At 43.8% G+C, this 27336-nt stretch overlaps 1 protein-coding gene across 2 annotated transcripts in view; it reads left to right on the top strand.

The window, feature by feature from the left end:
• Positions 1–26511, top strand: part of LOC147664984 (calumenin-like) — a 73050-nt gene extending 46539 nt beyond the window's left edge. For both annotated transcript variants that reach the window (XM_086949845.1, XM_086949846.1), the window contains exons 5-7: positions 18580–18640; positions 19673–19872; positions 20930–26511. In XM_086949845.1, coding sequence (XP_086805971.1) covers positions 18580–18640; positions 19673–19872; positions 20930–21034 — 366 coding nt within the window. In that variant the 3' untranslated portion in view covers positions 21035–26511. The remainder of the gene's footprint in view (positions 1–18579; positions 18641–19672; positions 19873–20929) is intronic.
• The last annotated feature ends 825 nt before the right edge of the window (positions 26512–27336 follow it).

The following is a 27336-nucleotide window of genomic DNA, read 5'->3' as shown; positions in this document are numbered from 1 at the left end:
AAGGCCTAATGTGCCTTCTGACTGGCTAGGATGTATTTTTTATATCTTGCTCCATGCTTCTGTTAGGGCTTTGAAGTACTTCGATTTCCATTGGTTTCCTCAGTCTACGATTCAGCTGACATGATTGCAAGGCTCGGCTCTCGTTTGTGGTTTGTTCTATGTGGGGACATGTTCGGGAGGTTTGATGGAAGTTGGATAGACTGAGTATAGATGCAACCGTGCTTGGAGAAACTTAGCATCTTTTGAGTGGACAGTATTTTGCATAGAAGTCACTGATGAATGTGTGTCATAAATGGTATATGGAACAAATTGCTGGAGCATCTAGCCACGAGGGACAGAGGAGCAACTACTGCTAAACCACCCTGGGGTATTATATGGTGGTATAACCCGTAGAAATAGAGGAGCAACCCATTCGAGGCAGTATTAAATTTGCTGTTGGTATTTTATGGAGTCTGTCTAGGAGGTACGGATCAGCAAGTCATTGAAGGTACTCTTAAACCAGCAAGGAATATTACATTGTAGTTTACAAGGATGCGGTAAAGAAGCAATCTGATGAAGCTGCTGTTAACCTCTTCGCTGTCTTTATGATGTACATGTAAGCTATACATTGCTGAATAGTAGGCAAAATTCTGAATTCACCAAGGGGTCATTTGTGAAGGTAGCTCCAGACTTTTCCAATCAAGCTGTTTAAATATAGCGAATAAATATGTGGAGTAAAAGATAAATGGGCAACAAAGTGTTTGAGCTATGAGGCATGCATGGGTGTAGATACACATGATCTGCATAGTCCTGCCATCTAGTGTTGGGACCGGATGTGTGTAAGTTGTTTTTCTTCTAAGAAGTCTTTTCAAGTCACTAGGTAGGGAGACTCTTCTTGGTGAAAATGTGCATGCACTCCATTGTTAATATTGTTTTCTATCCTCTGGCGGGTTCAGACGTGTGCTCCGGATGGACAGTCTTGGTGTCCTTTTTGGTTCACACATTACCTTCCCTCTGTCGGAATTGTTCTTCGAACGTGTTCCTCTTCTTCATGTGCGGGTCGACGTTCAAATACATTGATCGAGCCGAGCTTGTATTGAATCCCCCCCCACTGCCAGCCCTGGGCCATGACCTTCGGGGTCTACTCCTGTCTCTGTCAAATCTCTCCACCATGCCTCGACGGTGATGGAACGGACGCCACACGAAATACCCGCTGAACAATCTACGTCAGGTCTTTAATTTGTGCCTGTTGCCGAAACACGAGGCTAACTGCGTCGCTGCTGCTCCTGTTGCTTCAATAAGATTCTTGGCGCCCATTGCACCCTTCGACTCGAGATGTTGCAGAGGAGCATAGAAGATACACCAGACTTTTTTGTTCCCGGCTGCGATGAGGGACAACATCATCCACAGCCATCGGCTGCAGATGAAGATCATCTCCGGCTACGACCTGATTTTTGACCTGCAGATCAAGGTCCTTCCACCTACTCAGCAGTCCATGAGTGCGGCACCCTCTCCCCCTTGACACTATCCTGAGCAACTTTCTGCCAAGAAGCATGCAGTCCCTTTGGAACATCAGAGATAGGCTTTCGGTCCGCCACTGCCTTCGGGCCATGGTTGGCACCAGCAACTGCTTCAGATGCCCTTCCCAGCTGTGGCTCTACGCTGAAGAACTCTTCCAGACCGAGTGCTGTGGCTCTGACCACCCTCTCACAGAGTTGACCCTTTGCATCGATTTCATCTGCCTCGGCACCAAGCACACTATCAGTGCTGAATGCTTTGGCGTTGACCTTCAAGTCTCCTTGTAGTTCCTTTAGCTACCCATCCTACCGTGGAGGTTCAAAGACCATCTCCTCTGAAGCCTCCAATTCTTACCAATACAACTAGTGCCAGGATGCCTCTTCCTGGGGTTATCTCAGATGGTCCTATAGAGGCAACAACACCAGAGGCAGAGGTAAGAATACATCCCCAAAAGGAGCTACAACCACCGTCAAACCTATAAGGGTTATTTCCCACATGTCAAACCATCAGCTCAGACCAGTCGGTGCTGGAAAGTATCCAATAGGGTTATTGTGTGAAGCTCACTTTACCTCCAACCATTCCACCCCTCAAACAGACATTAAACGCTACTAAAAGATGAATTCAAAGCCCTCATTCTCAAAGGGGCTATAGAGCTCTCCCCAGCCATTAGCAGGGTACAAGGGTGTACTCACTATACTTCCTCATAACCAAAAAAGACGAGTCATTCAGGCCAATCCTGGACCTCAGGACTCTAAACGAATACATCCTGTCTGAACACTTTCATTTCATATAGTAACCCTTTAGGATATCACTCCCCTTCTCTATCAGGGCAATTTTATGGCTATGCTAAAGGATGCCTACTTCTACATTCCAATACATCCTGCTCATCGCCGATATCTCAGTTTTGTGGTTGATGGGAGGCACTATCAGTTCAAAGTCCTTCCCTTTTGGTCACTACTGCATCTCGGTTATTCACCAAATGCCTTCTGGTGGTAGCCCCCCATCTCCCCAGACAGGGCGTTCACATTTTCCCATATCTGGACGATTAGCTCATCAAAGCTGCCACCCGGCAGCAGTGCCAAAAACACACACAAATAGTAGATCTACTTCATCAGTTGGGGTTTCCTATCAACGCCACCAAATCCCACCTCCAACCCCTACAGATTCAGCCTTACCTAGGGGCTCTGCACAACACATGGGTAGGCTTAGCCTAATTCAATTTTGCAAGGATTCAGTCTTTTCAAGCACTAATTCCCATGTCCCAACCAGATCAACAACTCGCAGTCAGGAGGGTCATGTGCTATTAGGCACGATGGTCTCCTGCATAGCTGTAGTACCTCATCCAAGGCTTCACATGCATCCGTTGCAGGAATGCTTAGCACGACAGATCCCTCAAATAGGCACAACGCTCAATGCACAAACTTCAACTCCAGGTCATTCCAGTGGCAATGCACAATTGATGAATTGGTCAGGAATATTTGCCTATGCGTGTCTTCCTCTCCCCTTTTTCCATTTCTGGTTTGGAGGCTTTGGCAATGTCCCTCACACTGATCTTGGTAGCTCCCACATGGGCTCGCCAGCCGTGGTTCACAGCTCCGCTAGACTTTTCTTTGGTCCTCCATGAGAGGCTTCCCAAGAGGGTGGACCTTATGCAGAACCATGGGAAATCAGGCACCCAGGTCTCTCAACCTTGCTATCTGGCTCCTGAGGTCATAAAATTTGGATACCTTAATTTTCTACTTGAGTGCTTGAGCATTCTTCAAGAAGCCCGCAGACCTGCTGTGCCCGCCGCGCATCCGAATAGAAAAGGTTTGCCTGCTACTGTTACTCAAAAATAATTGACCCTTTCAAAGCTACAGTATTTAACATTGTCTGTTGCTTCACTTTCGAATTTCTGGGCTAGACTTTACTTTCATACGCTTGTATCTAGCCACATTAGCTGCCTATCTTTAGAATAGACAACACGCATATCTCTCTTCAAAATACCGGTTATTAAAGCCTATCCTAGAAGGTGGCATTTCTAATTGCTGTTACCTAACTCAGGCGTGTCAGTGAGCTTCAAGCATTAACCCTGGAAGAACCTTTCTTCCAAATACATAGGGACATGGTTGTCCTCTGCACCAACCCCAAATTCCTAACTAAGATAGTGTCTCAATTCCATCTTAATCAGTCAGTCGACCTACAACCAGACTCCATTGCAGAACTTTGTCTATACAAGCCCTTATGTACTGCATTGATAGTACTTTGACTTTAAGACAGGCACAACAACGTTTTGTGGCTTTCTCCCAACCTCATAAAGGGAGGGCCATATCCAAGTCAGGCATTGCCAATTCGTTAAATACATTCAGCCATGTTATTCTTATGCCAAAAGGGTTCTACCCACTTCTAGAACACACACTACTCGAAAAGAAAGGAGCTTCTATGGCTTAACATGCTTTCATAAACACCACTGTGTGGCTGTTCTAGCCCGCCAACAAGCTAATGTTGTTCAGGTGGTTCTTTGCATTCATTTCAAAACCAATGCCACATCCACAAGTTAGCCACTACTCCTGGAGGGGACTGCTTTACAGTCTGTGCACAGCATGTGTTTCTACAGCCACACATGCCTCGAACAGAAAATGTTACCCTGTAAGCATCTGTTCTTGGCGTGTAGTGTTATAGATACACCTTCCCCCTCCTCTCCTGAGGCTGTTGCAGTGTTTTTTAATCTCTCTTTTTCCTCTTAAACATGGACATCTCTTTACTTTTCACTTTGTTTCATACACCATCCTTGCAAGCCGTGCAGGAAAACTACAATGAAGTCGATGGCCTTGCGCGTTATCACCAAGAGGAGTCACTCTTTCTCGTGACTCGAAATACTTTTTCGAAGAAAAACAACTTGCACACATCCGAGCTCAACACTAGATTGCAGAAATATGAACAACATGTGAATCTATAGTACTACATGCAACAAACAGTTGCTTATAGCGTAAGTACCATTTTCCTTTCATCTCTAACTTTTTGCTGCAGGGGGCAGAGATGTAATAGTGTTTGTAGTTTGCTTAGGAACCCACAATACCAAGGGATAAGTCGATCACTGGTTTACACTTTTTGATTGTGTACTGAATATTAATCTATTGATAATGCAAAACTAAATTGGGGATGAATCAAAATCTATACATTTTTAAATGTATTCACAAATCTGCATTTAGAGGTTGGCGTTATTTGTGCAGACCAAAATCTGAATTTCTCATAACGCAAGGTGATTCTGTGGAGGTTTTTCCTAAAAGTGTGTTTTGTGGAGATTTTAATAGAATAAAAAAATATAAAGAAATGTAGTCAATAGCTGCAAATGATCTACCATCCTACATTTGCACATTTTTCCTGATTAAGCCGGTAACCCACATCTGTGAATGGACCTATCACCCAGGAAAGGAAAGAACCAATAACATATCCATAGAAAGTGCAAGATATAGAACTTTGAAATGATGATAGTTTTTAGAGAGGATACCCATGATGTTTGGGCCTTTCAGCCCCTTATGAAGATCTACCAATCCCAAGTCTGAAACTTTTACACCCAAGTAAGTCTTGCATGGTGTGTGTCTCCTGGATACCATGACCTTGTATGTATGTATAGGCATTTATATAGCGCACTACTTACCCGGAGGGTCCCAAGGCGCTTCGACCGCTGCGAAACCCTTCCTGGCTTCCCTGAGAGATGGTCCCTTAATGGGTATCTCCAGGGTGAGACCAGGCATCCCCGGCGGTCTGGTGGGGCCGTTAATGAAGATGAGGCAAGCTAATGCCCAGAGTTGCCGAGTGTGATCGCTGATCAGAGTGGGCACCGAGGCGAGAGAATTATCGAGTCCGCTGACCCTGGTCCAGAAACCTGCCGCGCCGGGAATCGAACCCTGGTCCCGGGCCGTCCTCTGCTCTCGGGTCTGCCGCCTCTAACCAGTGAGCCACACTACTTCACTTCACTCCACTCACCTTTCATTACCAAGAATGCCATGCAAATGTCAAACGTTGGTTCCAGAAACAGCCTTTTATCTGATTTCTTTGACTGAACGTTCAGGAATTTGTTAGTAACAGCAAATGTCCCACCTTGCAGTGCTCCCACACTTCTAGGGCGATGTGCTTCCATGCTTGTCCTGATTATCAGTCTTGACAGTTCTAGAATTGTATTTCGGTTGTGCCTTCTATAATAGTAAATTGGGTTCTGATTGCTGAGTTGCCTATATTGCTCCACAGGGAAATGTATTTGGGTAGTTGAGGTGGACTGTTGAGCTATGACCTGAGGGTGTTCAGAGTGCATAGCGGTGTGCACACCATTTAGAGGGAAAATCACTGTTCTGCTCTAGCATGGAGCAGTTGTAACTTGTTTGCAAAGGAGCTTAAGGCCTCCCGGGCGTGTGTTACCTGCATTTTTTAAAACCCCCGAAATCTGCAGCAAAATCTTTGTCTGCATTGTTTATCTTGAAAACAGAGGATGTACTTCTGAGGCAATACACAATATTCCACTCCATTCCATCATTGCATGTACATGTGGAGGCATCTAGTTTTCTGAAGAGACTACTTGCAAACCAAGCCAATCTATTTTGCAGGAAGTGCATCCTTTTTAGAAATTTCAGGAACTGGTTTCCTGAAGTATTCACAAGCGTGTGTGTGAACGCTTGCCAACTTGCACAGCCTTTATTGTGCCAAAACCAAACTGATAGGGTTATTTTTTAAATTAAATACATTATAATGTTAACAGTTTCTGCCTAATTTGCAGTATTTTTATATATCCTGAAGCAGGTCTGCCTATATGATGCAGTCTGTAGATGTATCACCGCCTTTCTTACAACTTTAGGTGGAAAGAGTGCTTCAGAGCATTTAAGGTATCCATGGGACCCATTAATTATCTTAATTGTAATTTTGGCAGGAAGGGTTACCTACTAGAACATTTACATGTATGGAGGGCCACAAACGTTTAAAATATTTAACAGTTTTTGAACAAGTAGTTAAGGAATAATTAGTTAAATATCAAGAGATTAAAAAACTAAACTTTTTTGGGGAGAAACCATCAATTATTGTAGTCAAAAGATGTGTTATTCCCAAGAAAACAACAAGCTACTGATACTTCTCTAAGGGTGTTAGCAACAAAATGTAAATTTCAAGACTTCAGATAACATTGGATGACAAATTAGATCGTGACAAGGTTCTATAATAAGAAGAGTCGGGAAAGACTCTTAGCAAGCAAGAATTTGTTTTTGGAGGAAGCGATGGACATTGCCAATATCATTGAAGATGTTAGGGAGTTTGCTGCAGAACTGAATAAGGGTCTGATGAATCAGTATATGTTTTGATGGTGTAATAAAGAAAACAATTTATCAAGAGAAAATCGGGGATATAATGATAAACATTGTGGCAGGTACCAGTTCACTGTTCACCCTCGTCAGTGAAGAGGTATGAGAAGAAAAGTTTTTGAGTTTAGAAAACGATCTAGACCCTTCTAAAATTAGTCCTGAAAGCTTCACAGGGAATCATTTAAAATGTTAGGTTGTGTGAAATTATTGAATTCAAAAACAGGCGTGCAATAGAAACGCTGTATATTGCAGATAAAGGTCCATCTGTGTAGAGGTAAATGGATCAGGGAGCTCTGGACATTGTTCCGATCCTAACGGTCCTAAGCAAGTCTTGTGTGTAGTGGAAGTGAATTATATACTAATCAGAGATTGATTAAAGAGTTTCATAGGGTGTTTTCTGGTAAAGCATATAAACAAGAGTGTGTTATCAATAGGATGTTGCTAAACGACAACACTATTCCATCTGTAAACAAAGTTAGGAACATACCAATGTTAATACCATAAGAGGTCACACAAGAACTGAACAAGTTAAAGGCTGCATGGGTAATAGTCATCCGACTGGATAGCTTAACTGGTTGTGATTTGATGCTCCTATGGTATTCTGAGACTGTGCATTGGCCATTCGAATTTTCAACAAGAACATAGTAGTTTCCTGTTGCCAAGAATGAATCTGATGTTATTGAAGACTAGAAGCTTCACTTAGTTCTGCATAATAAATCTTTCTGCCCGGTACCTTCATGTTCCCTTACACCCCATAAGTAATACATTGACTGCTTTCATAACCCTGATTGGCTGCTTCCAGTTTTAACAATGCCATTTGGGTTAACTTTAGCAGCAGCTGATTTCTAGAGACTCATTTAAAGGTGTACAAGGTGACATTTTTCCCAAGGTTGACATTCTTCTCACGAGAAAATGAAACCTGTACATGATGCTCCTTTGGAACAGGTACTGAAATATTGGAAGGTAGAGATGTAATGGCCGAGTACAAGTGTACATTTGTGTAAATAGTGTGACATACGTAGGACTTGAAGTATGTTGGGTATCAAACCAAAGAAAGAGCTGTTAGATGTCATCAGAGAAGCACCATCACCTTCAGAATAAGGACATTGTGAATGTCTTTTTAAGTTGAGCAAAGTTTTTCTCAAGGTTTGCATATAAATTTGTGGGAAAAAATCGACATACACATTGATACGTGCGTGGAAAATCAAAGTTAAGTTTGGGCGGCAGTTGGAAGGAAGGTTGGCTGGTGGTTGTGTAACTTTGACTGCAATAAACACTATACCTTTTCAAAGGTGCGTGTGCTTTTTATGTTGATTTTGTTTCCCTATGCTGAGAAGAGTGGACCTTGTCCGTACTATTGAACGATGTAGTGAGTCTGTTAAGGAGCTGAATAAGGAGACTGATAAGTCTGTATGTGTTGCCAAGATTATAAGACTGGGGCAAACAGCATTTCAAGACAAATGTGTTTTAAGAGTGAGTTGGTCTCTTGAGTGCCAATCATTATTTCACACAAATATTTGCCGTCTTTTAACAAAGAATGTGCCAAGTTTGTTTGCTTGCTTCCATCACACGTAACCACCATGTCTTGGTGGGAGGAAGGCTCTCTCAACATCTTCCTGAGTACCACGGCATAATGAAAAACTAATTGGTGCGTGAAATTGTGGAATATGATACACATTTTACGGTTCAGCAAGGCTGTCTTTGAACATTTCACCTATTAGGCCTTTGCAATTGGGCTGTCTATTTTAAGGGTGCGCGCACTGCTTAAAAGGTGAAGGGGTGTGAAAGTTCCCGACATCAAGTGCATTTTATTCTCATAGTTTTGAGTCCCAAAAATAGTATTCAGAACTTCTTTTTACCTGAAAACAAATAACGTAAAGATATGAAATTCAGACTATTTTTCATACCCCAGGTCTATCAGTTACACAAGGAGGATTTGGGTGAACACTATACCTTCAAAGAGCGTTATGTTTACTTCTTCCTTTGCAAATAAATGCAGGAAATGATTAAAGTTCATGAATAACAGTAATACCAGTGGAATATATACTTTCGAACAAAAGCTCATGACTCTGGTCTTTATCAAATGCATGTTAGTGTCTCACACCGAAAAGGTAAATGTTATTCTAGTTTTAGCTAGCTCCTGAAATCACATTCATGGCAGAAAGTCATATTGGGTTTTTCAATGAACCGTGGGACTGCATATAAAGGACAAGAAGTCCACATCCACCCCAGTGAGAGAGTTTTGAATACTTGGATTCTGTCTTGACACAGTAATTACATATGTGTATCCCTGGAAAGATCAACTGAAGTCTATGCATCAGAAATTGCCTTGGCTCTAGAGAGATCCTCATCCTCCTGCTAGACCAAGCTTATCTCCTGTACTGTCCACAGCATCCAGTAATTTCCATATACGCAGCTGAAACTTGAAATCTAGTCATGACCTATAGACTGTTCTGTCATACGCCCCATAGTTGGCAAGATTTTGCTTACAGTTGTTCTGTATTAAGGTTCACCTATCAGACATTACGTTTGACAAAAACCTTTGCACATATCATGCCTTTGCTGCTTATCTTGGGAGATTGCATTTTTATATCATAAAACATCTTTTTGGTTCACATGCTTTGCTCAATTCTGCCTCTAGTAGTTTGATCCGGAAGGGTCCTTGTTTTACAAAAAACGTATCTTAGTTTGTGGGTGGGTGTCGACTTTGGGCAGAGCCTCAATGTGTTGTGGACTGTAATCCGACAATGCCCATGTCTGTGCCTACCATGCTAGATTCGTTTTTTCCCCACCATTTGGTATAGAAGCACATCATAAAGCTCCCGACTTGTTTTCATTGAAGGTCGTTGAGAAGTCTTTTGAAGAACAACGGAAAACAGTCTAGAGAAAACCGAGACCAGTGCCCGACGCTAGAGAGAGAATTTTCAGAGGTTTTCCAGGGGGCGTGAATCCACATTAGGTTACTTGCTCGACACCAAATAAACACGCCGTCGAAGGAGCCAAAGAAATTTCCAATCTCAACAGGATAGAAAATCTCCCCCCATAGAGAGGAAAAAGAGGGCACTGGAAGCTGAAATTTAGCACCTGCTTAATAAGAAAAAAGCCTCTGAGGCAGCTTTGACGGCTCTAAGGTGTTAAAATACCAACACAATAGTTTCTAGAAACAGAGTAGGAGAAAAGATTAGATGCAGGCAAAGATACAGACATGGGGGTGGAGGAGGAATTTATTTTTAGCTCTGACCCTAAGCACACATGATTGGAAATTCCACACGAAGAAACTATGTGGGAAGACGTCAAGTCCTTAGGAGGAGATTGAGGTATTCCCTCGAGACCATCCCCTCTGAATGATAGATGCACTGTATGGAGTGGTTAAAATTGCGGTCAATGCTTTAGGAGTGGGGATGAAAGTAGGAAAGGAAGACACATGTTTCCTGCTCAACATTCTCAGTTCTGTATACAGAAAGAACTAGTTCCTCTCAATGCTTCCAATCATATTTCAGCAATGTAAGGATATATTCCCTGACTGCTAAAGGAGCCAACCTACACACAGAGAAAAAATACAGAGCTTCCAAAATACATCCAAGTGCATGTCTAATCAGATTCTGTTATTGTGCCACAGCAAAGAATCTGTCTGTATTCCCTGCTTCCATGGAGCCCCCTCCAGGCAAAGAAAGCAAGAGGTAAGAAGCTGTCGGGAAAACGATAGTTTGAATAGGTGTCACACAATGATTGATTGCAAGCTCAAACGCCCTATTAAACTGGCATGCGCTTCAACACTCAGGTGGGATGCAAGACCTTATGTGGCATCTCCCGGACGATTTCCACAAAAGGGGAATCATTACAAATTCTCCAGTATTGGGGTGTCTTTCATAGATTCACATGCTTGAATATTCCCCGTCGTCGGAGTGGGAGTCCCACGGTAAATAAAATAGCAATAAATACTAAATATATATAATAATATATAATAAATATATATATATATACATAATAAGGAAAAACCCAAAAAATGCATAAAAGAAGCATAGGGTACCTAACCAAAAAGTTCCACATAGGAATGCATGGGAATATAAAAGTTCCAATGCAGCCTATCCTTGTCATTATGTTAGTCCAAACTGCAGCCAATCAGGCGCCAGCAGCCCTCTAGAACCTTCTCCTCAGAGCTCAAGCCCTCAGATTTTCTACCGCACGTCGTGTGTAAGGGAGTCTCCCTGAGCTCTGCTCAGTTTTCTTCTCTTCAAGTGTTTTCCAGTTCTCCACTATGTCTTCAAGTAAGAAGTCTCTCTTCAGAGCTTGTTCATCCTGTGGAAAGCTAAGATTTCATGACGACCCTCACAGTAAGTGTATTTACTGCCTATACCCGGACCATGAAGTGGGAAGCTGTAAGCTCTGTAGAAAATTCTCAGAGAAAACTCTTAAGGACAGAGGGGGCCGCTTACTGGTTTGGCTTCAAAGGCTGAAAGATAAAGACAATATACTTTCTGATGCTGAAAGTCTTGTTTCAGGCCGATCTAAAGCAGCTTCTAAGCGTGGTAGTGTGCAGGAGGTGCCTTCCCCATTTCTAAAAAAGAGGAAACTACCCCTCGCCTTAACCCCTGCGGTGTCTTCACCATTACCTACCACGTCTGGGCCCACGAGACATAGCTCTCAGGCTCCTTCTGCTTCAATTTCCAGTTTTTCTGTGAAGAACTGATTTTCCGTCGACGACGGTAGTTTCAGCTCCGTCGACGAGAATGGCTGTCTCTGGATCTAAGTCGACGACGACAGTCACGACGACGCTGGCCTCTGGATCGTCGTCAGCTTCGGCGTCGACGTCTTCGTCGTCGATGAGAGTGGTTCTCAGTTCTAAGACTGTTTCTTCTTTAATTCCAATTACATCTTCGTCGGCGAAGAGAGTTCACTCGTCGACGACCCGTTCGTCGTCGACGAAAGGATCGAAGACTGTGGGTTCGTCTACGCCCTCGACGACGAGTGTACCGTCGACGGCTGTCCCGTCGACGAGAGAGCCTGCTTCATCTGTCCCGTCGACGACCGCTCCGTTGACGACCGCCCCGTCGACGACCGCTCCGTCGACGACGGCTCCGTCGACGAAGACCTTGAAATTGAAGGGTCCGTCGACGACGACGATGTCCATGAAGATTACTCCGTCGACGGTCTCCTCGTCGGCGACGACATCAAAGCCAGTTCCCTCGCAGAAGACGACTGATGTCATGCCGTCGACGCGTACGCAGGACACAGTTTCCACGCCAGCCTCTTCATTTGCTTCAATGCCTTTATTGCCTCTACAGTCCAGCAAATCTATCCAGTTCGGGACTTTCACAGAAGGAGACATGGTTAATCCTCCATCTCCTTTGTTTGCTACTGATTCAGATCAAGAGTCTGATGACCAAGCTCAAAGTCTTTCGGACTTGAACATAAAGTGCCAAGACTGCAGTAACGATGAAGAGGAACAGTATGGCCAACATCAAGCAACTCACCCTCAAGTACCAGCTGCGATGTTGCCTATATCAATGATATCGAACCTCCAAAGTATGTTGGAAGATTACAATCGACGATTCCCACCATCTCCACATGTTGCCGCTGTCCCATCAGTGTTGAACCCAGTTACAGAGCCGGCACTGGCTCCTTCACACCCGACGCCGCCTGTTACTGTTCACAGGAGTACATCAGTTCGAGTTCACACAACAATTTATCCAGATGATGATGATTACGAGAATCCTCCAGAGCGTGAGGATGGAGAAGTTTCGGATGTGGATGGGGATGGGGATGGTGAGGAACATTTAGCGGAGTGGGATGACTATCGTGCTCAGACACCACCCCCTTCTCAGGTGCCGCCAGGGGATTCTCCTCCAGTGGATATTGCAGGCTACGCTCAACTTCGTTTCGACAGGAAGTTCAGACAAGGATCCTGGATATGCCATATGACGGCGAGTCATTATTTGGAGCGCATATTGATGAAGCGCTGCAATCCATAAAAAAGGATACGGACACTGCACGGGCCTTGGGTAACCTTCAATTTAAGAAGCAGCCCTTTCGGGGTGCTCGAGGACGTGGCACTGCATCCACTTTTCGTGGAGGAAGCAGTCAGTATCGGTCCTATAACCAAGGTGGCCAACGTTTCACCGGAAACCGTCAACAGTCTTCCCGTCAGCAACCTGCCAGAAATTATCGAGGAAAGTCCACTTTCAGGGGAACGTCCAACAAACGTCAATGACTTGTCTGTCGAACGGAGAATTGGAGGGCAAATCTCTTTGTTTGGTTCTCAATGGTCCTCCATTACAACGGACCGTTGGGTACTCGACATTGTGAAAAAAGGCCATGCATTGGAATTTGTCGAGGTACCTCCTCCAACGCCACCTTCCGGACCACCACCTCCGCACCTCAAGGAACTATTTCATCAAGTTCGCCTTCTCATTCAAAAAGGTGCGGTGGAAGTAGTACCAAAGTCTCAGAGAGGGAAGGGGTTTTATTCCCGTTTTTTTCCTTATCGTCAAGAAGAACGGAGAATGGAGACCCATATTGGACTTGAGAGCACTGAATCACTATCTCAAGGATCAGTCCTTCCGTATGCTAACGCTTACAGAAATCTTGCGCTTACTCTCTGTCGGAGATTTCATGACGACCATCGATCTCCGAGACGCCTACTTCCATGTCCCAATACTCGCAGGTCATCGAAAGTTCCTGTGCTTCAAGGTGGGGCACCTTCATTTCCAATTCAAGGTACTTCCATTTGGCCTCCGGTCAGCCCCCCCGAGTCTTTACAAAAATGTTGGCTCCGGTCATGGCTTTTCTTCGTCTCCAAGGCATCCAGATATTCCCATATCTCGACGACTGCCTACTGAAATCGCAATCCCGCTCACAACTCCAACACCATACTTCCATTTGTCAGACAGTATTCCGTTCCTTGGGTCTGTCCATCAACCTGGAGAAATCTCAATTGCAGCCAACAACTTGCAAGGATTTCCTAGGAGCAACGCTGGACACCAAACTAGCAAAGGCGTTTGTCTCCCGGGAACGTCGGCAAAGGATTCTCCGATTAGTTTCACTACTTCTGGCAAAGAGGTGCACTTCAGTCCGTTTGTTGAAGTCCTTTCTAGGGATGGCTTCGTCGTGCATCGCTCTTGTCCCTCATTGCAGACTACGAGCGCGACCTATTCAACAGGCACTGGACAAACAGTGGCGTCAAGTCACCGGTTCCTTCAACGATCAGGTTACCATCACCGTCCCCATGAAGAAAGCGCTCAGATGGTGGGCACAACCACATCAGCTTGCGGCAGGCACGTCCTTTCTGTTCAACACCCCGGATCTAACTTTAACGACGGACGCATCTCTGGAGGGTTGGGGAGCTCACCTCCAGGACCTTTCCGTCAATGGGAAATGGACTCTGCATCAAAAGACCTGGCACATCAACAAATTGGAGCTCATGGCTATCTTTTTGGCCCTGAAATCATTTCAACCAGTGCTGCAAGGGGAGTCTGTTCTCATACAGACGGACAACACAACCTGCATGCATTACATAAACAAGCAGGGCGGAACGAAGTCTCCGGTGTTATCCCGCCTGGCAGAGGTCGATTTGGGACTGGTCCATCAATCATCAAATCACAATCACCGCAGTTCATCTTCCGGGGTTGTCCAACCTTCTAGCGGATTCACTAAGCAGATCCCGATCATCCAACCACGAGTGGGAACTCCACCAGCCAACACTCAATATGGTCTTTCGTCGTTGGGGATTCCCGGAAATCGACCTCTTCGCAGCACCAGAGAACCGCAAATGCCCCGCTTACGCAAGCTGGCATCCCCACAAAGGATCCCAAGGCAATGCCCTTTTGATGGATTGGTCGAATCTCTTCGCCTACGCCTTTCCTCCGATCCCTCTAGTGCCACGAGTACTTTGGAAGATTCGGAGAGAACCCTGCCACATCCTTCTGATTGCTCCCAGGTGGCCACGACAGGCGTGGTTCTCGGAGCTGCTCCTCCTGTCTCAATGCAAACCCATTCTTCTTCATCCTCGAATGGATCTTCTCTCCATGAACAGGGGTCAAATCTACCATCCAGACCCCTCTTCCCTGAGCTTATCAGCCTGGAACCTGAACACTGTGAATTTGCACATCTAACCATCCCTCAGGAGTGTCGTAACATCCTTGCTCAGGCCAGGGCTCCATCAACTATAAAGACCTATAAGTTGAAATGGAAACGTTTTTGCCACTGGTGTGCAGACGCCGGAGTACATCCTTTGCGTGCCACGCCCGCTTAGCTCCTCCCTTTCTTTTTCCAACTGGCTCAGTCGGGTTTGTCACATGCTACTTTAAGAGTTTTTCTGGCGGCAATATCACGCTTCCGCCATGATGGCTCCGCCTCCCTATGTTCATCCAGGTTAATACGTCAATTTTTCAAAGGACTCCTTCGGACTTTTCCTCCAGTTCGGCGTCCCCCTCCCGAGTGGCGCCTCAATATTGTCCTATCACAATTAATGACTACACCTTTTGAACCAATCCATAGAGCAGACCTCAAGTATGTCACCTGGAAGGTCGCGCTTCTACTTGCTTTGACGTCTTCACGTCGAGTGAGTGATATGCATGCATTCACGATCAAACCACCATTTCTGCAGTTTAAACCGGATTCTGTGCTTTTACGCACTAATCCTACTTTTCTTCCAAAAGTGCCTTCAGACTTCCATATTAATGAGCCTGTTATACTGAAGTCTTTCTTTGCCAACCCGCAATCTCCTGCGGAACAACGCTTGCACTCTTTGGACATTAGAAGATGTTTAAAGTTTTACATCAGCAGAACAGCCCAGTTCCGAAAATCGGATCAGCTCTTTGTGGCATATGGCCGCTTTCAAAAAGGGCGACCAGTCACCAAACCTACAGTAGCCCGCTGGGTGGCTTCGGCGATTGCTTTCTGCCATCAGAAAGCGGGAAAGCCTTTACAGACTGCAGTACGGGCCCACTCTACCAGGTCTATGGCCTCTTCGACTGCACTCTTTGCCTGAGTTCCATTGCATCAGATTTGCAGAGCAGCCACGTGGTCCAGCAGGCACACGTTCACAAAGCACTACAATCTGGGTGCCATGGCTGAAGGAGATACCGCAGTGGGACAAGCTGTGCTCCGTAATCTTTTTCAATAAGGTGAGCCTCATTTCTACCCTCCTCCTACTAGTTTCCAGTTTTATTCATGTCTTCTCTATGTATACATATAGTTGTATAACTTCTATGGCATGGCTATTACACCGGTTGATTCCTACCTTTTGTTGATACATTGCATTCTGGAAACTTTGTGTGGGGATTCGGACTGCTAACTATTCTATATTCAAGCATGTGAATCTATGAAAGACACCCCAATACTGGAGAAGAACAATTGTTACTTACCTGTAAACAGGTGGTTCTCCAGTATTGGTGTCTTTCATAGATTCACATGCGACCCTCCCATCCTCCCCTCAGAGGCTCTCTTCTCCTCATAGACTCTGTGGTCACTCTTGTGCTACGAAAATCTGAGGGCTTGAGCTCTGAGGAGAAGGTTCTAGAGGGCTGCTGGCGCCTGATTGGCTGCAGTTTGGACTAACATAATGACAAGGATAGGCTGCATTGGAACTTTTATATTCCCATGCATTCCTATGTGGAACTTTTTGGTTAGGTACCCTATGCTTCTTTTATGCGTTTTTTGGGTTTTTCCTTATTATGTATATATATATTTATTATATATTATTATATATATTTAGTATTTATTGCTATTTTATTTACCGTGGGACTCCCACTCCGACGACGGGGAATATTCAAGCATGTGAATCTATGAAAGACACCAATACTGGAGAACCACCTGTTTACAGGTAAGTAACAATTGTTCTTCCTTCCTTAAGTCCGCTCTCAGTGCTGCAGTCACAGGAAACAGGCAATCGGGGGTGGCCCTGAACAGATATGCTTGGTTACACATCTCCGGTTTTAAGCCTGAGGTACAGTGTAGTATCATAGACATGCCCCAACAGGTAACGTGCTTCCTGAGCCAGGAGTGTACCAAACCTGGGGGTATTAAAATGGCAAATGAAACTGCAAAGGCTACGGGAGCACTCCAGGTGAACAGCAACAACTACATTCTTTATTTCAGAGGCAGAGGGAAATCAAGAGGTGGAAACTTTAGAGGATCTCCCTCTAACTCTTCCGAGTGATGCAAATCGCTCACAGAAAACACAAGTAGGTGGGAGGATAATGGACTTAACTTAAATATTATACATGATGGACCCTATACAGACTTCATACAAAAGCCATAAACAAAACCTACAAGGAACCAGCACCACAAAAAGAACCAGTGGACAAGAATTGGAAACAAAGATGCAAGAACTATTGTTAAACAGCCATCGAAAATGACCACATGAGGAAAGAAGCACAGGTTCTGCACCCTAATACGCAGGCTCCATGATGCAGAGATCCAAGACAAGGCCCTCGACTGGATCCGCTCCTTCCTCTCCGGTAGAACGCAGCGGGTCAGACTCTCCTCCCCTTTTCCTCCTGGACCCTACACCTACCACCTGCGGAGTCCCCCAGGGGTCCTCCCTCAGCCCTATGCTCTTTAACGTCTACATGGCTCCGCTTGCCCCTTCGTCAGAACCTACGGACTCAACATTGTGTCATACGCAGACAACACCCAACTCATCCTCTCCCTATCCAACGAACCCAACACCGCCAGACAACTTTCGAGAAGGCATGGAAGCTGTCCCCAAATGGATGAAAAACAGCTGCCTACAACTAAACACCAACAAAACGGAAGTGCTCATCATGGGCCCGAACCCAGATGCCTGGAACGACACCTGGTAGCCCCCCGCCCTCGGAAGGCCGTCCACTCCCAGGGACCACTCACGCAAACTGTGAATCATCCTGGACTCCGAGCTCAAAATGGACCGCCAGGTCAACTCTGTCTCGTCCTCCTGCTTCCAACCCCCCGCCTCCTACCTAAGACCTTCAAATGGATCCCCCTCGAACACAGAAAGACCGTCACTCACGCCCAGGTCACCAGCAGGCTCGACTATGGCAACGCACTCTATGCCAGAATAAACAAAAACCTCACCCGCGAGCTACAGAACATCCAAAACACCGCCGCAAGAATGGTCCTCAACCTGCCAGACACTGCCACTTCTCCCAGCACCTACGCACACATCACTGGCTCCCCATCGAATCTTGAGTCACCTTCAAGATGCTAACCCACGCTCACAAGGCCCTCCATGACACCGGACCAACATACCTGAATAGCCAACTCAAATTCCATGCACCCCAAAGGACCCTACGATCAGCCCAGCTCTCCTACGCTGTGGTCCCCTGCACCAGAAAGACCAGATTGGGAGGCCGCTCCTTCTCCTTCTGCGCGGCCAGAGCCTAGAACGACCTTCCGCTCCACCTCAGACCTATAACATTGCTCCCCATCTTCAAAACCTTGCTCTTCGACAGACCACTTCTTTGATGGACTGAAACCTGCGAACCCCCCCCACCCTCCCTCCCCAGCGCCTTGAGACCCTTACGACTGAGTAGTCACGCATAACAAACACATGATTTGATTTGGTAGATTGTCTTTAAATATAAACGGATACTGAAACTGCTGGTGTGATATAAAAACAGGAGTGCTTCCTTGATTCGTGGCCAGACCAGTGGGGGGGGGGGTGGGGGGGGGGCAGTGTTCGGCAGTTCCCTGTTATTTAAGAGCAGCATGTGACGTAACCCTTTTACTAGGTGTTTTTCCCTAGCTGAATGTCATATCCTTCATTTTATTTTAGGAAACAATGGAAGACATTGACAAAAACGGGGATGGTGTCATTGATTTGGAGGAATACATTGGTGAGCACATTCATTTTTGTATGGGTGCCCATTTCCAGTTGTTAATGTTGCAAACTTTTCCCTCAGATTTTTACTCTAAAATGCAGCCCACCATATTCTGTTGTCTGTTCTGAGCCTGCGCATGAGCCTTCTTGCCGATTTACCTCAGTTGTTTCTACCGGTTTCTGTGCATCTACTTTTGGGCATGAGTGAGCCATCAACTATGGTCTATCCTAAAGCAGTTTTGGTGCATTAATTTAATGTAAGTCATGTGTGCCCTCTAGACTGCTGATGGCCTTGGCATGCATGATGTATGTTTGCAGCCTAGGTGATAATTTGTCTCAGATCAGAAGACTGTGCCTGTAGAAACAAACAAAATAGCCACGTAGAAATTTTGAATTTTCAAACACAACATTGGGAAATTAAACTCAAAGTTTCAGTATACACATGAAATCACCCCATTTAAGAATTTTCTCCATTCAAAGCGGGTGACCAAAACCAGTTTCACAGGAGCGCAGTATACGTACCATGTGTATGCATGTGGCTGCATTCCTTTCCACACTGAGATAAACCTTCCTCAGTTCTCCTTCATTCTGTTTTCTTTGATTTCATTAGAACTCAGGCTACAGTAAGGGCCCAGAACACAATTTAATATGATATTTTCATTTCTGATAATCTGTTAACGAAAACATGCTTCTGTTACCCCGTGCCTTGGGTGAGCGAGAAATTTGAAGCTCTAGTGTTAATTTTCTTATCCATTGTCAGCCATTTCTTTGTGGCACAGGAAAGGAGCTGAAGGCCAAGGGATCCTTCAATGTAAAGCAAGCGCTGTCCTATACAAAACCGCCTGCCTGCGAAATGGGGCACATCATCTCATTTTATTTGTTGCTAGGATCTCTTCTCATGCTGGAGCGATTGTGGATGGCAGTATTTGCATGAGTAGTCTTTTCAGTTAAAAATATCCATTTAAGAAGTTTAGATAGGGGTTATATTTGTAATTTATGCACACCAGTGTGTTTTCATAGATATTGATATGTGTCTTTATATATGCAGGTGATATGTATAATCAGGATGGAGATGGTGAAGAACCAGAGTGGGTGAAAACCGAGCGGGAGCAGTTTGTCGAGTTTAGAGACAAGAACCGTGATGGGAAAATGGACAAGGATGAAACCAAAGATTGGATCCTCCCATCGGACTACGATCATGCAGAGGCTGAAGCTCGCCATCTCGTATACGAGTCAGACCAAAACAAAGTAGGAGAGCTCTGCCAGTCTTGTCATTGCATATTCTTTAAACAAATGCACTCAAGGGAGTTGCTTATTATGAAATTTTACACTGACTAGCTTTGCATTCTAATGTAACCCCTTCACTGCGGCGGCTATTCCGCCGCAGTGCTAAGGGGCGGGGCGGAAATGCGGCGGGCGCATGCTGGTGACGGAACCGCTCCGTCACCAGCGTCGGGTGCGCTGTGCTTATGACGGAGCGGTTCCGTCATGGCCCCACCCGCTCAATGGAACGCTCAGCGCAGGCGCGGAATTCGCGCCACGCAGGAGCGTCGGGCGGGCCATGACGGAACCGCTCCATCATCAGCACAGCGCCACTGCAGCTGATGACTGAGCGGTTCCGTCATCAGCGGGGGAGGGGTTAACTGTGTTGGCCTATCAAACGAAGTCGTCCTTTGTGCACATGGTATATTCTAAAAAGCAGTGATATGTACATGATGGTGAAGTGGTAGCTGTGACTTCGAAGAGTCACATGAACAGTAGGGGTCCTGGAGAACTGTATTGTGATGGGATCTTGGATAAATACTGTACGTGACTTTGTCATAGTGTAAAGAAATGATCCATTGTGTCGGCCTGCATACTATCAGAGATTTAAGTGGGCTTAGCTTGGAGAAACGGACCCCTCCCCCCCCCAAAAAAAAACTTTCACCTTCCTTATATAAAACCACCCACCCTAGAAATGTGCAAGTAGAGTAAGTTGCACCACATTTCTTTCAGCCTGTGTTCAAGTTTCCGCTATTACAATATAATTTACTGTCTGATGTAAAACGGACAGTGGTAGAAGGGATTGAGAGTTGCCTGTGCCGTCACATCCCTTCTCTGACCGGGCTGAGTGTGTCTGGGTATTGATTTATTGATTTTTAACGTGGAAATAATGTGGCCTGTTGGTGGGGGTCCTGAGCTTCTCATGAACTAACGAGTAAGTAACATTTTCGGCAATGGCCTGCAATTTGGTTGTAGATTTTTTTGTAGTTATTGCCCTGCTTTAGATATTTGAGTAACCTTTACGTCTCCTGTTTTTCCACAGGATGGACGGCTAACCAAAGAAGAAATTGTTGACAAATATGACCTGTTTGTGGGCAGCCAGGCCACGGATTTTGGTGAAGCCTTAGTAAGGCATGATGAGTTTTAGGATCCTTCCTACACCTGCACTGGGAGGAGCTCCTCCCAGCCTAGGTCCTGAAAAGAAGTTATTTATTAGGACAGCGGGGGCACAAGAACACATTTGCTGTTGTTGAGGTCTCTGAAGAAGAGTATGAAGTCCAGTCAAGCCCCCACGAGAAGTGAATACTGCGCCCTAATCATGGAGCAAGGACAGCGTTGTGCTTATTCTTTCGTTATCGTTTGATCACTCTTTGCAAATTTTGGGGGGAGGGTTTGAGTGTGGGGCAGTGTGTGATTTGAAGATCATATATTTTTACACTTTAACCATACTAGTATTGTTTGGTTTTGCAAATGGAGTGCAGGATTTCTATATCATTATATTGTACTCGTGGTGAGGAGCAGCTTCACCATTACACAAACAACTTCTTGTCCCTCTGCTTACAGGCCCTCCTCCATCTCCTCTTCTCCTTACCTAACAATGTTTACAAGAGGTATTCTGTGTCTCCCAGCTTACTTGCCTGGGCTCAAACTTTGCATTTATTGTCGTGTTAGGCACGGTCTTTTTTGGATGTATCATTGTTCCTAGTTGTGTGGCACGTGGTGCATGATGCTTCCTGCAATGCACTCTGCATCATCCCTCTGTGGATATTCAGAAGCTGCTGCAACCTTTGGTTGGCTTGATGTTTTCTGTTAGACTAGAATCTTTACAAAAGCCGTCCTACAGCAGTTTAAGCTTTATCAGAAAGAAACAAATGCTCAAAATACAGGGCAGGATTTGTTTTAAAAATATATGTCACTCGTTGGGCTGACCCACAGAAGCAATATATACGGTGTTATCTTATACTTTTTTTTAATGAGATCTATGTTAAAATAACTAGTTAGCCACCTCTCAATACAAATTTGTTAGCGTGCTAGTGCTATGCCATCGCATGTATAAGCTGTTCACGATCACCTGGTAGTGAATGTGTGGGGCATTGTGAAAGGCGAAAGGTTTCTTATTGTTCTCTAAACTCAAATCATAAAGGGAACACATTTTTTAAACATTGAAAGAAGGCCAAAAACTTGATAGAGATGGACAAAGGAAAGGAAAAGGCATCCTTTCCATGATCATCAGAGCTGTTAGAACCACAAAGCGCCTCAGTGCAGCTTCAATAGCTATAAATATTCATGGCTTACACACAGCCATGAATACAAATTGTGCAGCTGTTGCCACATGTAATTTTCTAGACATCGGTGGGTGAATGCCAGAAGCAATAAGCTACATGCAGAACTTGGGAGGTGACCATGGCACTTGTTTTCTGTGCATTAGGTGTTGTCTCGAATGACCGCATTGCAGCTCCTCTCCTGCCTCCTGTGTTACACTGAGGAGGCCTCTGCCATGACTCTATTTAAAGCTTCCTCCGATAAGGGTCTCTTCACAGAATATCCCTTTTTTTTGTATAGAATATCATAATTCACATATTTCCATACACTGTTCATTGTTAGCTCTTCAAGGGCTGCCACATGCGCACGGTCAGACATGCTTTTTCAAACTATATGAAGAATGCTGTCTGAAGTCCTTTCTTTTATGTGTGTAGGTAGTTTGCACAGATAATTGAAAATAAGAAGTCGTTTTGGGTGATTGCATAGTGTCATGATTAACACTTTAGTCTTGGTAGATGAAACCGGTCTAATTAGAATTTTCTAAAGCAGTGTCAAAATTTGACTGGAGCTTTGCATTGTATTTATTTCGGTATTCTTCCTGGGCAATCGCTCTTTGATCTGCACTGATTCATTTGATGATTTTCTCTGTGGCTTTTTAGTACTTTATTGTATTATAAAAGTGCCTTTTCCGAGAAACACGTTGTTAACATGCAGATGGGTGCTTTCAAATAACAAAGCGAGTGCTGGGTTGAGTGTACCCCTATGGAGATTTGCCCTTTTACTTTTATGGTCATTTGATAATGTAGGATGTAGTGTATTTAAGATCCAGAATTTTTCTTTTACATCTGTGGTAAAGGTGTTTCTGATCGGTCTTCAATGTCACTGGAAGAAGACCGGTTCTTTTAACATATCTGCCTGCCAGAGCATCTTTGCAGATCATAAGGGAAGTGGTATGCTTATGTTCACTAATTGCATTTGGAGATCATTGGAGAATTGAATGAACAAGGTCGGTAATAGGAAGCCCCTACCAATATACTTGGTCTTGTTCAGCTGCCCAAATTGCTGCAATATAATCCTGCCAAGGACTGGCTTGCTAGAGACTTTGATGTTTTTACCAAACTAACTCCAGATAAAGAGAATATGTAAAAATGACAAACTATATATCTTTGTTGGTGGATTAACAGGAGACTTGAGCCCTGCTTTCCTGAAAAAGTTGGTTGCCTTGCCAGTTACTACAGAATTTCCAAAGTTTTTTATGGACTGTTTCAGTGAAGCTTAGTGTTTTGACAATGATGTAGCAAAGCTGTGGCTTGAGACATAGCTTCATTTTATTTACAACACTTGGGAAATAGTTTCTGATGTAATCTTAAATGTACTAGATTGACTAGAAAGCCATTGGAGTATGAAGGCCGTGTATCTGGTCTTTGTGAGTGTTGGTGTGACAGACAACCTGAAGACACTGATGTCTTTGAAATGTGATAAGCACCAATGTTTGCATCGTTTCTAGACGACGACAGGGATCTTTGTGATCAGTAGTGATGTCAGGATTTTCATTCTTAAGCCCCCACAGCCTTAGGAAACCAAAGGTAATATCAAACACTGACCGTGCTATGGGTGATTTCAGCATGGCACATTCAACCCTATGTTCTTCTTTGAGATTTAAAAAACTCTTCCCTCCTGCATAGTCCTGTGCAAAACACCATCAATATTAGTGCAGTCTTTGCAGCGATTCTTTACTTTTAAGTCACCTTTTCTAATGCTTTCCTTGCATTAATGTTGGCCTGATGACACTCCATGTTTGTGAATGAAAAATCAATATACACAGTGGAAGAAATTCTATAAGACATTTGTTTTTAACTGTGCGTTTCTTATTTCTTTGTGTCCAGTTTTTATTTTTTTTATTTTTATTCTTTTAAAATGTGAAGCTGATTAGTTTGTTGACTGAGCTTAACTGGGTGGTCTCTCATAAAAAGTGGTCAGATTATATTTCATCTGAAACAAGAGAATCTCCCTAAAAATAAGAAAAGCCTGTGTAACAAGGTAATCTTGACATGCTCTGGAAATAACCTTCCATCTGATTTTATTGAACTCAACATCCTGGCTTCCTTAAAATATTGTTTGCTCAGCATTTAGAATGACTCCTAAGTAGAGGGCCGGGCAGTGAGGCCACCTAAATGGTAAAAGAGGATGGGGAGGGGGACAAAGAGTTCGCACTGAAGAACACGTTGGCAGTGGAAGGTGATGGGATGTGGAACTTAAATTCTATACATTCAGAATTTCCTAAAGTTGCGAAGTACCCCACTGTGTGTCAAGACTTAGAAGTGTTAGGAAGCGTTCCCCTTAAATGTCTGGCTGCTACTTGTCATTGGGAAATGTGTTTGAATAACTTCAACAAACACTTTCAGAAATGTTCTCATAGAATCTCGGTCAGACTAAAAAATCTTGCTTTTCAAGAACAAAAAAAGGTGAATGTAAGGAAAATGACATGTTCATGTGGCTCTTCCTTACTGTTTTGTCCACAGGCATGGTAATTTAAGAAGCAATGATCTTTGTACAAGACTCTCGCGTATGTAGCATTGTCATGTGCAAAATTTTGCCTGGGTTTACAGTGAATTGCTGCTGAAAATGTTTTCAAAAAACTAATAATGAATAGTGAATTTAAAATAATCCTTTGATTTGTTGCCAACGTCTGCATGACCTCAACACATTGCCCCACTATACTAAATTTAGCATCTAAACGACTGACCATATTCAGTGGAACAAGTTTCACTTAAGTATGTTTATACCCTTCTTTCTGAATAAGCTTTTGTTCTTAAAAATATTTAACATTCTGCACTTTTGTAGTAGTTTGCTACTTGTCTGTTTATTCTACTTTTATGTTGAATAGCACTGCTTTTGACCATTAACACAAAATACATTTTTGTAAGAAGTTGTGAAAGTATTGCAGATGATGACTGAAAATGTCACTGTGCTTCAGGTGGTCAAATCAGCATCGTTTTTTAAAAAGCTCTAGAAATACTGAAACGTCATTGTGTTGTGTTGGGAGAAGTGTAGTGGTGAGAGGGTAGAGGGCTAACCTATTTTGCCGGCCGTACTTGCTTTTTGGGGGTTTTCTCATAGTTTTGCTCATGATGGAAATTGCAGTGTTAAGATTATTAGATGAATGTGGACCCCACATATGGTATTGTCAGTGACAGATTGTTGACTTTCCAGAAAGACTGGCACCTTCGAATGACCGTTAGGGCTAGTCGTTCAGTTGCACGTAAGGTCCTGATTCTGAGTTTTCAGAAACCTGCGCAAACCCATGTTTGCATAATGGTCGGAATCATGAGTTGGTTGGTATTTATCGCACCTAGTAATTACAGGTGTGTCAAATACTTCCTACTTCAGTAAATGCAAGCAGGTCAAACCTGCCAGAATTTAACAGGGGGAAAAATACAGCATGTACTGTGACAAGAACTCTGAATACATACTATTTAGTCAGAACTCTGGGGAGTTGGATTTTATTGGTGTGCTGATAACAGACTCTTCCCACTAACCCACATTTGGGGCCTAAGAAAAGTTCTTTGTGTATGTAGCCTTCCAGATTAATTTGACTTTGGGAAAAAACACTTTGATTATAGTCCAGGTCTTCTCTGGATGTCAGCTAATTTTTTTATGTTAAACCTCCTTCCAGGCCATACAATAACACAGTTTTAAAACTAGGACTGCTGTCACTAGTTGTACGTTTTGTGTGTAGTATAGAAGACTGCCAGGATATGAATACTAGAAACCAATGTTTACACACTTGCCCCTCACACTGTTACTCTCTGTTCTTGTGAGATTATAACTCCGCTTTGAAGACAAGTATGTTGGGCGCACATTTTCACTTGCTGCATGTCGATTAATTTGAAGGCAAAATCCCTTTGTCCCTTGTGATAGTTACCTAATCACACACATGCCATCTAAGAGATGCAGACTGTTAAGATATGAATGTTGACCTAACAGCAACTGAGGATACATTATGCCTCATTTGAAAGGCGTGTCCTTTTCTCATGGTTTGTAACCATGCCCCTGCTGGATACTAAATCAACCTGGAGCAACAAGCCTAGAGGTGGCTTTCAGACATACATTACTGAATGTAAACCACTGTCGTGAATTTTGGCCACATTCTTAAGGCCCCTCCCCAAGTGTTGTTGATCTACTGAACAGTTAGAACCTCAAGATTCTTATTCCCTTTTGGCAGAAGTATCTACCCCCACGAACCTCCTGTTTTCACCTCTGGGGCTTTCACTTTTCCATGAGTGTAAACATTTTATATTGTGTATAACAAACCACAAATTGTTTTTTTTTTTCAATAAAATTGTTTACATTTGCTTAGGAGTTGCTCTTGTGTTCTGTTGTTATCAGGTGGTGTTGAGTGGGTTTCCTTTTAGGCATTAAGACTTTCCGTGATTGTACAGCTGATGCCTCCATGCTAGAAATTCTGGGTATGTCCCTCCCTTCACTTTCAACACAAACCAGCCGGCAAGACACTAATAGTACCTTTGAAATTCTGTTATATATATATATATATATATATATATATATATATTTTTTTTTTTTTTTAATGTATATATTGTTTTTAACAAGGTTCAAAGAAGAACATGGTAGGTCAAATATATATGTACATTTTTGTTCGGAATTCCTTCAGGACTCAGCACTCCATAAATAACGGGTATTATCTAAGACAAGAGCAAAGAAGTATAGCAAGGACATTAGTCAATATGGTAAGCAGTAACAGTCAAGGTGAAGACTCGGAAAGAAAGAGAGGGAGCGGGACATCAGTCAGCTTGTCCCCTGACTGGTTGAAACTAAAACTAGGGAGATAGTGTCAATTGGTGCAAGAGGGGAGGCATTGGGAGACTCTGTAACAAGAGTTAACAAATAAAGACAAAGGGGTTGTGTTGGAACTGGGTAGCCTGGCCTAGGGCAAGACTAGCATATCAGAGGCACAGTGTAAAGGTTGCAGACCACCCAAAAGTAATTCCACGCAATAGCACTCAAAAAGAAAACACTACACCAAAAATGTGTGAAAATACGTACTGCTTTATAAAAATAATATATATATATCTTGGCTCTTTTGTGTTCAGAATACACCACTTAATACATTTCAGGTTGTCTTGGAATTAGCAAGTACTTCTTTTAAACTGCAAAGCAATTTACCAC

This window comes from Lissotriton vulgaris, unplaced genomic scaffold (genome assembly GCF_964263255.1).
Source record: "Lissotriton vulgaris unplaced genomic scaffold, aLisVul1.2 SCAFFOLD_391, whole genome shotgun sequence".
Lineage (NCBI taxonomy): Eukaryota > Metazoa > Chordata > Amphibia > Caudata > Salamandridae > Lissotriton > Lissotriton vulgaris.
The sequence above is the reverse complement of the archived record's forward strand: the minus strand, read 5'-3'. Positions and strand labels throughout refer to the sequence as shown.